The sequence below is a fragment of the Dendrobium catenatum genome, unplaced genomic scaffold (assembly GCF_001605985.2).
Source record: "Dendrobium catenatum unplaced genomic scaffold, ASM160598v2 fragScaff_scaffold_498, whole genome shotgun sequence".
Lineage (NCBI taxonomy): Eukaryota > Viridiplantae > Streptophyta > Magnoliopsida > Asparagales > Orchidaceae > Dendrobium > Dendrobium catenatum.
The window spans coordinates 212,342-224,270 of record NW_021318960.1 but is presented as its reverse complement, the minus strand read 5'-3'; the positions used below and the strand labels follow the sequence as shown (position 1 = coordinate 224,270).

Genomic DNA, 11,929 nt, shown 5'->3' with positions numbered 1-11,929 from the left:
ATATATATATATATTTGATCTAAGCAAAGCTCATCAAGCTCGGATCACGAGCCATTTTTCGAGTCAAGCTCGAGGCTCCTCACGAGTTGACTTGACTCACTTACATCCTAGTACAAACATAAGAGTTTGGGGTCACTCCAACCCGATATTTCTTTTAGAGCACCACTATTGTAGGCAACATCATCAATGGTAACACATTTGCTCATTGTATAACACTACAGTAAATTCATTGATTACCGGCGGTTGTCCAGCCGCCAGTGGTAACGACGGCTTAACCGACAGTCTAACCGTCGGTTATTACCGGCGGCTTAGCCGGCCGTTATGCAAGCATAAGCCGCCGGAAATAGCGGCGGCCTAGAAACCGCCGGTTAAATCGAAATAAAATAATTCATGCAACACTTCAAAATGAGATAAATGCAAACACTTCAAAATGAGATAAAATAATTCATGCAACACTTCAAAATGAGAATGATAGCGAAAGCAGAGGGAGATTAAAATAGGATGCTCATTCTTTTGATATTGAAGTTCTTCTCAAAGACAAAATATAAATGACTTGTTGAAACTTTTGAAGTTTATGGACAAAATAATTTTGTTTGAATGTTGCAAAATCTCTTGTAGGGCATGCTTTGTAACACCTATCACGTCTTAACCCAAGTAATTAATTTGACCTCGCATAAATTTTTGCTTAATCTAGATATAATCATCAATTATGAATTGACATGTCTTATTAACTCTAAATATTATTAGAAAGATAAAAAGAAATTAAGAGTAGATCATGAGTAGCAAAAAATGTTCTAGGTGTGCCATAGTGTTGGGAAGGGCACTGCGACACTTAGCTCTTTATCTTGGAAGAAATATAAAAGGGGTGCCATAGTGCTGGGGATTGCATCGTCGTGGCTCCAAGCTCTCTGTTCGGGTGAATAAGATAGAGTCAGGAATATTCATCCCAGCGCAATAACACAGGGAAGACGAGCACTGCGGAGCTCTCTCTCTCTCTCTCTTTTCGCACAGACTATGACTTAATGTTGCAAGCCGACCACTAGGAGCTTCCATTCTAATATGAACAACCAAATGAACTTTAAACACGGCTAAGCTAACCAGAGAAAAAACAAGATTTGCATGTGCCATATGACATAATACATTCATGCTTCTATGGTTGAGTCAGGTTAGAAAAATAATTTATATAACCTGAAAAATTAGTAGTAATCAAACCATTTAAGTTGGTGAGCAAGGATGAGAAATGAAGAGTAGGCAAAGAGGCCACAGTTAACTCAACGTCTCAACCCTTCATCCAACATCTTCCTATCCAACCTACCAATTAAGCAATCCAGCTATCAACCAAAGAAACTTTTTTGTAATATAAAATCCATAAGGATTTTTTTAAAAAAAATTTTGTTATTATTTATATTTTTTATTTATTTTTATTTTATTTTATTTATTAGGAAAGGCATTTGCTATATCCATCATTAGGTGGGATAAGTATAACAAGAATCAATACAATTTTTATTTTAACAAATTCCCAAATGTAATAATTTTATTAGGATAAAATAAATGAAAAATCTTATTATCAAATTTTAAAACATATTTTTTATCAACAACCGGTAGTAGAGATCCAACACGACTGATTTTTAGCATTCGGACTAATAGAGAAAATGCAACCAATCAAACAAATGGATTATTGAGAATAAATCTTTCCACTGATTTCATGTGGTTTAACACATGCCAGCGTTAAAAATCTTTGGCAACAACCCTTTTCTATAAATGCTGTCTTGGGATAGAGATTATTCTGTACAGACGCCGAACGCCGTCCGGAGACTAATCAGAATGTGCCACGTCACCTTTTCGCTCGGTACCGCGGCTCGGTATTGTTCGGTACCGCTGCTTGGTACCACTGACATGAGGTCTCCAAATGATGTTCTGCATGTGGCCTCTGCACTGAATAATTTCTGTTGTTGGGGACAACTTTCTTACAGCTTTTTAAAACAGCATTTAAAAAAAAAATTATTCAATTAGAAATTTTTATGCTAGAAAGATGCTTAAATAAGCAAGAAGAAAGCTCTCCCAAAAAAAACCTATATTTTGTAACATAAAACAGAGACTTTATATAAATATGTAATTGACTGATAATACCTTTTGCATAAACCCAGGTAAAATCACTTTTTATTTTTTTTAAAGAAAAATATATTAATGAAAATCAAAACAGTTATAGCTTTGATAGACAAAAAAAGCTAAAAATAAAACGGAAAATTTGTCTTTAAGAATCGGTGCCGATTCTACGATTCGCCATTCCGATTGACCTGGCGGGCGTTTTTTATCCAATTTGATTTGAAACTGATTATAAGGGTTGATCGAACCAATCGGTCAGATCTTATTTTTAAAATCATGCCAAAAATAATGCAAAATATCAACTATATTAATATAAAAATTTAAAATTAGATAGATAAATACTGCGAAATATATTTAATTCCCGCATTTAATTGAAGTATAAGGAAAAAAAACGTTGGATAATGACGAAATTTAAAGTATCGAAGGACGTGCCTTTATTACAAAGGGGTTCCAAACGCTGCAGAAATTATTTCTTCACAGCAGGCTTTATAACCAAGCAACTGGAGCTTGAATCAAGAAACAGGGCTCAGCTACCTTGCTCCACGACACATAAGAGCAAACCTTCTCCTTCTCATATTGTTTTCCCTACTTCATTCTCCCCCATCTTTCATCATTCCAATTTCAGCCATGGAAGTTCTCCTGGTTTATCTCCTGTTCATGATGGCCATGGCTAGGGATTCAGGTGAGAGAGTAGCTCTTTCTTCTTAGTAAGATGCGCACTTTTTCTTCTTTTTCGAGCAGTTAAGAGGCATGGCTATCACCCCCATCTACCAGTATCTTTCAAGCATCTTCCATGTCTTGCTTTTTTACTTTTCCTAGAAGTTTTTAGTTTCTGAAGTTCAATTTCACTGAGTTAGGCCAAAGTTTTAGCAAAGACGATGGATTTAGATTACTGCGGTCTCAACTAAAAAGAAAATTGCGCACTTTACATTTTAGAAGAATATTACGTTTCCAATAAGAAAACTCTTGCCTTTATTGATTGATTTTGCTGAACTATCTTTTACCCTTACAATTCCTTCTAAATTCTTTCTCTTTTTCGGAACTGTTGGGGTTTAAAGCTTTCTTTTCTTCTTCAATCTGTCACTAGTATAGGTGGTTAACTTCTTTTTTTAAATCTTGTCCTTTTTAGTTTTGTTGTGAGTCCAATTTCTTTATGTTTGTTGTTCTTATTAGTAAGCTAAAATTATGTTTTTCTGTGTCTTCGGGTGGAAGATGGTGCTTGGTGTGTGTGCAAGACGGAGTTAAGTGATTCTGCCTTGCAGAAAACACTTGATTATGCCTGTGGAGCTGGAGCTGACTGTGCTCCTATAAACCAGAATGGAGCTTGCTATAATCCCAACACAGTGAAAGCTCACTGCTCTTATGCAGCCAATAGTTACTACCAGAGAAAAGGGCAAGCACCACAGGCCTGTGATTTTGCAGGGACTGCCACTCTGAGTGCACAAGACCCGAGTGAGTTCTTATTTTTCACTCATCATTTGTGATTTCTAGAGAGAAAGTAAGATTAGTTCACTAGTTGATATATTATTTTTCTTTGTTCTCGTTTTGTTTGTTTGTAGGTGCAAGTGGTTGCACTTTCCCCGCTTCCCCCAGGTAAATTTGTTTATTTGATCTGCATCTTTTGTTCATTACATGGTCAAAAGATGGGGCTATTTTTTCCCCATCTTTATACTTTGTTGAGATGATGGAGAGGGGAATAAAGATTGTTTCCACCTGATAAGATTTCAGCCTGGTGATGAGGCTTTGAGGGGGAATCTGATCCCTCTTTCCTGCTCAACCTAAAACTCGTATCTCTCTCCAATAATTTTTTATTTTATTTTAGAAGATGCCTATACCTTCCCTACCAGCTTTTAGTTCACATAATTCATGGCCCATGATCTCTTCTTTTTTCGATAGGATGTTCCCCTTAAAGTTCTTAGTATTAATTTGAATATGACCTCATTGCCACTTCATTTTCATGAGAATTTGCCAACCACATAATTTCAACAGTGCCTTCAGTGAGCCTTTTTCTGAGATGGCATAAGCTCCAACTTTTTGTAGTTTAGATTCAATTTGAAATCAACTCAAGTCATTTCAAATTGTGGCTTCGTTTGGGATGACTTTCTTAATGCTTCTTAAAGTAGCTTTCTAGTACGAACATTAAAATTTTTGTACTAGAAAGCTGTTTTAAGAAGCATTAAGAAAGCCGTCTCAAATGAAGCCTGAGTGTGGAGCCTAATTCTTCACTAAAAACTTATTTGAGCTGATGTAAAGCCTAATGTGGACCGCTTGAAGTTTTATTTGAGTTGGCTCAAATTCAGAATATGTATATAATTTTTGTTCATATAAATATAATATTATGTTGTTTTTGATATTTTTATTTATGTTCTCTATTATTTCACCTTTTATATCATAAGCATTTTGTAAAAAATGAAATATTATGCAATGTCTCGGGTAAATTTGAGCTATTTCGAGCCAGATCTTATTTCAAGCTCTACTATTGATATTTGAATTTGGAATTGGTTTGTTTCCATTCAATTTGACTCATCTTGATTGGCAATATAGTTTTGGTAGAGTTTGAGCTAACCAAAACTACAACATCTCGAGCTCGAGCCAAGCTCTGGACATTTGAACTCAATTTCATTCTCCTTTCTTCCACCCCAAATAATTTGATGAAGTTCTTATTTTTAATGGGAATATGCCTTCTTAGCACTTCTTCCTGAACATATACCAACCACATTACATTTCAACAGTGCTTTTAATGAGACACTTCAATCCTTATCTTTGGATGCCCTCCCAGCAACACCCTTCTAACACATGGAGAATCTTTTCCCTTCCACTGTTTCAATCATGTATGAGACACTTTAATCTTTTATGTATTTATATAGTAACCTCTAAATTTTTATATTTACTTATATACAACTTTACGCTTAATTTGGGACAGCTTTCTTACTTCTTTGTGAAGTTGTTGCACATAAAGTAACATTTTAAACTATTGTAGAAAGCAGTTTTCTAGTACAATATTTTTTTGAAAGCACCAAATAAGCAATGGCCAAGCATAAATTTTGGTTGCGGTTTGAAAAGCAAAGCAATAAAAAAACTATCACAAATACAATGTTAATGTCTAAATCGCATCAAAACATATATATGAAAAAGTGTGTTTTACTTTAAATAAGTTAATATTACTTGTATTTTTGGATGTAATTAAAAATTTTTTAGTATTATATAAGTAAATATAAGGATTTAGCTGTTCATTGGTGTGTATGTAAATCTCCCTGTTTAATGTGTTCTCATTGTCTAATCATGGAAAATCAAAATTTTATTCTCTTCCAGTGCTGCGGGCACAGGTACTAGCAACAACAATGGAACCAACACTGGCACGGGGATAGGTATGAACCCGGGCACGGGCACGGGCACGGGAACGGGAACGGGCGCAGGCACGGGAACGGGCGCAGGCACTGGGACAGGCACGGGCACAGCCACGGGTACTGGGACTGGCATTGGAACTTTTCCATCACCTCCCACCACCACCAATCCAGGCTCAGCAACTCCTACCATAATGACACCAACAAGTTCAGGGGTTGGAGGAGTCATTGGTCCTTCAGGAAACACCTTCTCTACTGATAATAGCAATGGTGATTACATTAAAAAAGGCTCAGGTTTCCTGCTTCTGCCCATTCTCTCTTCCCTCGTCATGTTAGGAGCTTGATTAGATTCCCTACACCTTTTAATACTATCATATGAATTGTGATGTCTAGAGTAGATGTAAGATGGGTTAATTTGTGGACTTCACCCTCGCTAGTTAATGTTATTTTTTTTCCTTCTTAGTCGCAAACCAAAAGAACTTTTGGCTGTTTGTATGTATCTATATCTCCCTTTGTCATGCTCTTTTATTCTTCTCTTTCTTGGAAACTGTAAAATGACGATGAAGGAAATTTTCTAACCTTCACAGAGTTAGGAAATCTCTTCCTCTCCTCTTTTGGTGGAGGGTTTATCATATTCAGCCTTATTACTGTATTACAGAGAATTATTTCAGTGACCCGAACTTATGACCGTCAGCACAAAACAAAGGCAACTATTCGCTACTTAAATTCACATTGGTGGCTCTATTATCTCTTGTATTTTTCTTCCTTGACCATGTGTTATCGTGCTCTGATTTACTCTCATTGGCTTTTATCTTTGAAGATGAAGGAAAACTATGTATTTGTTTATGCTGATATCTTATTGTTTAAGGGTTGTTTGATTTAATGAAAAGTGAATGAAGTATTTTAAATGCTGGGTTTTAGAAATTTTGGTATTTAGTTTGTTAAAGAAGAATGAAAAGTAAAAACTCGATGCATTTACATCTTTTTGATGTCTCTTAAATTTGTCCGTTTTTAATCAATTATCAAATACACTACAAGATAATTATGTTGTTGTCGCCGACCACTGTCAATGTGCACCTGCCACTATTTGTTGCTGGCAAAATTCGCTTGTCGTCGGCAGCCCGCTGCCACCAATCTGCCAATAGATGACGCTCTCATACTCTAGTTGCTGCTCATCATCATTGATCATTGTGGTTCTCACTAGCAACAACCCCGTTATCGTTCCCACTAGCAACAACCCTCCATTCTTACTAGCCACCAACAACCGGTCACAACCATCGTTGATCTTTACACTTTTTATTTTACTACAAAGTAAAGAAAAAAATAACCATATGTGTTTATTTTACACTTATTCAAACAACTTCAAACATATTAGATACATTGTATTCATTTTGTATTGTATTATATTTTATTCCACATTCCCTTTTAAGCAAATCATAGAGCCCCTCAAACTATTTTTAAACCTTATTTGTTACACAATACATATTGTTGCGGGCTAGAAAATACGCGACGATAGAGATTTAATTCTATGTCTTAGCGTTGTACGGATAACTAGCTCACACACAGAGAAAGCAAGATTTTTTACGTGGAAAACCCTTAAAAAGGGGAAAAACCACGGGGCCTAGCCCAGTTGAAATAAATCAAATAGATTTTGAGTCAGTTACAAAGAACTGAATCTCCCTAAGGGCGATCAGATTTACAATCAGTAACTATTTGATAGGAATCGGGTGTTAGGCTTCATGTTACTTTGAAGTTCGGGTGTTGATAATCCGGCCTTAAGCAGGACGTCGGGCCTTGAGCAGAACGTCTGGTTTTCAATAGGACGTCGGGTCTGAATGTCGGGCCTTAAGCAGGACGTCGGGTCTGAATATCGGGCCTTAAGGCGGTGGTCCGGCGAGGTTCCTGTGGTGGTCAGGTGGTGGTCCGGCGGTGGTCCGGCGACTGTCGAGGAGGAGCTTCTTCCTTCTCTTCTCTTCTTCTCTCTCTTGCTTGGATCCTCTATTGTGAAGAATGAGAGCTCTATTTATAGTTTTTCTGGAGTGGCATGGCTTGTAAATAGGTGTGAGATCACGGGCGAATATGGAGTGGTTTGAATGGACGGCCGATATTGAACCCTTCGATCGTGCACCGTTTGTTGGACATTTGGAGGCCTTAATGATGTCGGAATTCGGCGATCTTGGGCTCGTTGGATTCGTCTCGTCGAGCCGCTCGATTCGAGTATAAGCTCGTTAAAATCGGAGATCGTTTGGTAACTCAAATTGCGGTTTGAACCTTCCAACAGCGCTTCGGGTCCTTGATTCGGACTCATTTGGGCTCGGATTGGGTTGATCTTGGTGTCGTTGGGTTCGTATTTCCGAGACGCTCAGTTTGACTATAAGCTCGCTGAAATCAGAGTTCGGATGCTCCCGAAATTAAATTTTGAAGTTTCCAACTAACTTTTTGTCTCGAGATTCGTGCCCGATCAAGATAATTTTTGCATGATGTATCACATATAAAGGACTAATTTGTTCATGGTTAATGGTTTCATCATGAATAAGATATCACAAGTTACAATTTTTCTTACAAAATCTTTTCACTTTTTTTGTTTAGCATCTCAACTTCTTTTAGAAACTCACGTAGCATGGGATCCTTAGTTAGAAGTTAAAGAGGAGACTTTCACTTAAACTTTTTGCTTTGATTCAACATGTCTACATTTATCTTCCATGGGGCCATTGGAGGTCACTAATCTTCACTCGAATATGAAGGCACGAGTTTTATCTCAAATTAAGATTTTGTTTGGGAAACCTTTTTTTTTATGCTTTTAAAGCAACTTTTTAGTACAATTAAAAAAATGAAAAATATTGGTTAAAAGTTATCCGTAATAATCTTGGTTCATCTTTGTTTAGGATCAATGAAGACTCAATGAACATATTTTCTCTAACTAATCATTGAATGTTGTAGTTTTTTATGATCTGATCTAATATCCTATTATATGGAAAGAAGTTGAGGTGGTTGGAAAAAGATAATCTTTGGAATGGTGTAACATCCAACAGTGGAATCAGCAGTACTGTTCTGAGGTTATGCACTTTGCTAGGGTTTTGGCCGCCGGTGCGATTCCTGTGGTGCAGCCCTCCGACTGCTTTTCTTCTTCCTGAGAAATATTTCTCTCCATTCTTTTTGGGTCTATTGCTCTAAATGGCTGGTAAGTGGTTATTTGATGGTGGTTTTCTTGATGGCAAACCATCGTCCAAGTCGTTTCGGGAGGCTCTTTCCGGTAACATTTCCCCCTTTCCTGAACTTAAAATTTCTACTAATCGTGGCCTTCCCTCGTTATGGATTTTTGAGGCTGAAATTTTATCGCTTGCTGCTCCTTTCGATTTTGCGTTGGTGGGGAAATTTCTGACTAACAGGCCATCTCTTGAGGCCATTCGAAAATTCTTTTTCAATTTGAAACTCAATGGAGAGTTCTCTGTTACGGTTATGAATATGAAGAACATTTTGATTAAATTAGGTAATGATTTGGATTATTATCATATCTTTACACATCGTTCTTATTTCGTGAATAATTATTACATTCGTTTGATTAAGTGGTCTGTGTCTTTTGATGTGGATGTTGAATCTCCCGTAATCTCTATTTGGGTGTCCTTCCCGAACTTGAGACCTCATCTCTTTTCTCCGAGGATTCTTCAAGGCCTTGGCTCTATTTTCGGTCACCCCCTAAAAATCGATCATGCTACCTCCTTTGGTTCTCGCCCTTCGGTTGCTCGAGTTTTGGTTAAATTGGACGTCCCTAAGAAATTCCCTGACAAGATTTGGGTTGGCCTGGAAAATTTAGGCTATGTCCAGTTGGTTATTTGGAGGATTTGCCTTTGTATTGTTTGCATTATAAATTCTTAGGTCATTCCAAGTCGGAATGTGATATTTTGTATCCACATTTATCTCAACCCCCTTTGCAGAAGGATATTCTTGTTGCTGTTGTGTCAGATTTAGATTTAGGACATAATAATTCTATTATTAATTTGAGTCCTAACCTACCTGCTTTGTCTCCTGTTGCTTTACCGTCTGTGCACCCTGTTGAGGTCATTTCCTCCCCTCCTGGAATTTGTTCTAATGTTGTGGTATTGTTTGATTGTGAACCTGTTTTTATTCCTGTTGAGGAGGTGGTAGTCATTGAGGGTGTTTTACCTGTGTTTATGTCTCCTCAGGCGGACCCTGTTATTGTCGAGCTCGAGTTTGGTGTTCTGACATCTCGTTTGTGTGCTAGTGACGATGGTGGTGGTTTTAATTCCAAATTAGCCTTGTCTCGTGTGGGTACTATGTCTGCCCCGTGTGTTTTGGTTGAGGTTGTTACGCCAGGTGTGGTTGCTGATCATTCTGGGTCCTTTGTTTCTCTTATTGTGCCGTCTGTAGAGATCTTATCTGCTTCTCTTATTTTGTTGGTTCCTGGGTGTGGTGTGGCCGATAATCGGGATATTTCTTCCTCTTCATTAAATATGGTGGTGGATAATCTGGGGCAATTTGAATGTGCTCCAAATTGTGTTGTTGACGAGAATGATAATTTTGTGAACATCCCTATTTATGTCTTGTTGAATGTTGAAATGCAAGATCATGTGGCTAAGTTCGTTAGCAATTCAATTTTGTTTCAAACTGTCTGGCTTTACTTAGAGGATGCCATGTCTTCTAATTCTAGTGGGGAAGAAGGAGATTCTATTGATTTTGAGAAAGATGTTGTTGGCCGCTTTCCTGATCGTGGTCGTGGTAAATTTAAACACAGAGGTAGGAAGTAATTGGCATATTTTTTGGGTTGATTGCTTCCGTGGTTTTGGTATTGATCGAAAGATGATGAGGAGGCCCCTGCGTCCTCTCTGTTGCTTGGCTGATTGACAACCTAGGTGTCACATTTGGTCTAGCTTCGATATGGTTTTGTCACCTATGGATGGCCCGTGCATGCCTCGTGTGTTGGTGCTGGGGGTCTCCCGCCTGAGTCCACTCTCGATGATTTCTTTCGTCCTGTTGGTTTTTTATTTTTAAGTTTCGTTCTTGTGCTTGTTGTGGCCCGTGTTTGTCTTGTTCCTGTACTGTTCTATTCCTTTATTTGAATAAATATATGTGGTTTTATAAATAAATAAAAAATTGAGGTGGTTGATATGGTTGGCTTCTTCCACTCTATTTGGCTTTGGAGTTGAAGACAACTTTATGGGTTGTTGGGAAATTCTAACAATTTAGTACATCTTTTATTCTAAGGTTTTGTTTGAGACAACTTTCTTACTACTTCTTAAAGTAAATTTTTAGTACCAATTTTTTTATTTTCATACTAAATGTTTACTTTAAGAAGTAATAAAAAGTCTCAAATGAAGCCTAAATTAGGTTAAGTTTGGTTGGTTAGCGCCTCTCATAAGTTTGTGTAAGTCTTCAAATTAGAAATTTTTGTGTTGGATGATTCAATCTGAACAAAAATGAAATTTGTATTTCTTATTTGTAGATTTCAAAGTAATTTTGAGAATATTTTAAAAAAAAAAAATCACAAATTTCATATCTTTAAACTATTTGATACATTCAAAATCACCTTAATATATAAAATTTGATGTCTTCAAATTAACAATGATAGATTTTAAACTTTGAAAAATAGGAAATTGATTTTAATTAAAAGCATTTCAAAAGTTAAAGTCGATGTTTATGTCCTATGTTCCTTAATTATTTGAATAAGGAAATTTATTTTTTAACTAGAAAATTATGGAAAATTAATAAATCTTCAATAAAATGAGGATGATTAATATCCCGATTGTTCCTAATTAAAACAAGGAATATTTCCAAAAATGAAAATGTTTTTTTTAAGAATTATTTAATATTTTTTATAATTAATATTAAAGTTATGAAAAATATAAAATAAAATAAAATATTTTCAAAAATATCTATCAATGCATTCTCTAATTCGAATGGATGATTTTGATGAACCCCAAAATTTCCTAAAATCATTTAATGTATTTTCCTCCAATAAAAAATAAAATAATAACTATTTTATTTATGAAAAATAAGAAATCACCTCAAATAATTTCTTGAAGAATTTGTGAAGTTCCATGCATTGCTAATGGCTAATGATAATCAAACCATGACCAAAAGAAAATTAAATCCATTGAAATTAATTCTTCTAATGCATTTAGCAAATCAAATTAGATGTCTTAAATCACCCCAAATTTTCTTATTGAAATTTGAGATATTTTGAGATATTTTGTTCAGCACATTGCTATGAACTTATGATATCAAATTCAATGTCATATGGTCATACAATGCATTGAAATTGATTTTTAAAATCCACATTTTCACCTTGAAAAATTAAATCCATGCATGATAGACAAATCAAAGTAAACTAAGGATTTATTTGAGACATTTTTCTTACTATTTTCTATTACAGCATTCTAAATAAAATAAAAATTTAGAAGCTGTGAAAAGCAATGGCCAAAAGTTGTTCAATTAGACTTAAATCAACACTAAAAACATGC

General features: G+C 36.0%; 1 protein-coding gene across 1 annotated transcript; it reads left to right on the top strand.

Moving 5' to 3' along the window:
• Positions 1–2,553: 2,553 nt before the first annotated feature.
• LOC110114089 (PLASMODESMATA CALLOSE-BINDING PROTEIN 3-like) lies at positions 2,554–6,112 on the top strand. Its single transcript, XM_020846850.2, has 4 exons — positions 2,554–2,788; positions 3,319–3,558; positions 3,666–3,699; positions 5,419–6,112. The coding sequence occupies exons 1-4, from the start codon at positions 2,734–2,736 to the stop codon at positions 5,792–5,794; spliced, it is 705 nt and encodes a 234-aa protein (XP_020702509.1). The 5' UTR covers positions 2,554–2,733; the 3' UTR covers positions 5,795–6,112.
• Positions 6,113–11,929: the final 5,817 nt, after the last annotated feature.

What these genes read in the sequence shown, in the direction of transcription:
- LOC110114089 (XM_020846850.2), top strand. Translation starts at nt 2,734, where the DNA reads ATGGAAGTTCTCCTGGTTTATCTCCTGTTCATGATGGCCATGGCTAGG. An exon ending in TCTGAGTGCACAAGACCCGA is followed by an intron (nt 3,559 to 3,665) that starts GTGAGTTCTTAT and finishes GTTTGTTTGTAG; the next exon opens with GTGCAAGTGGTTGCACTTTC. An exon ending in ACTTTCCCCGCTTCCCCCAG is followed by an intron (nt 3,700 to 5,418) that starts GTAAATTTGTTT and finishes ATTCTCTTCCAG; the next exon opens with TGCTGCGGGCACAGGTACTA.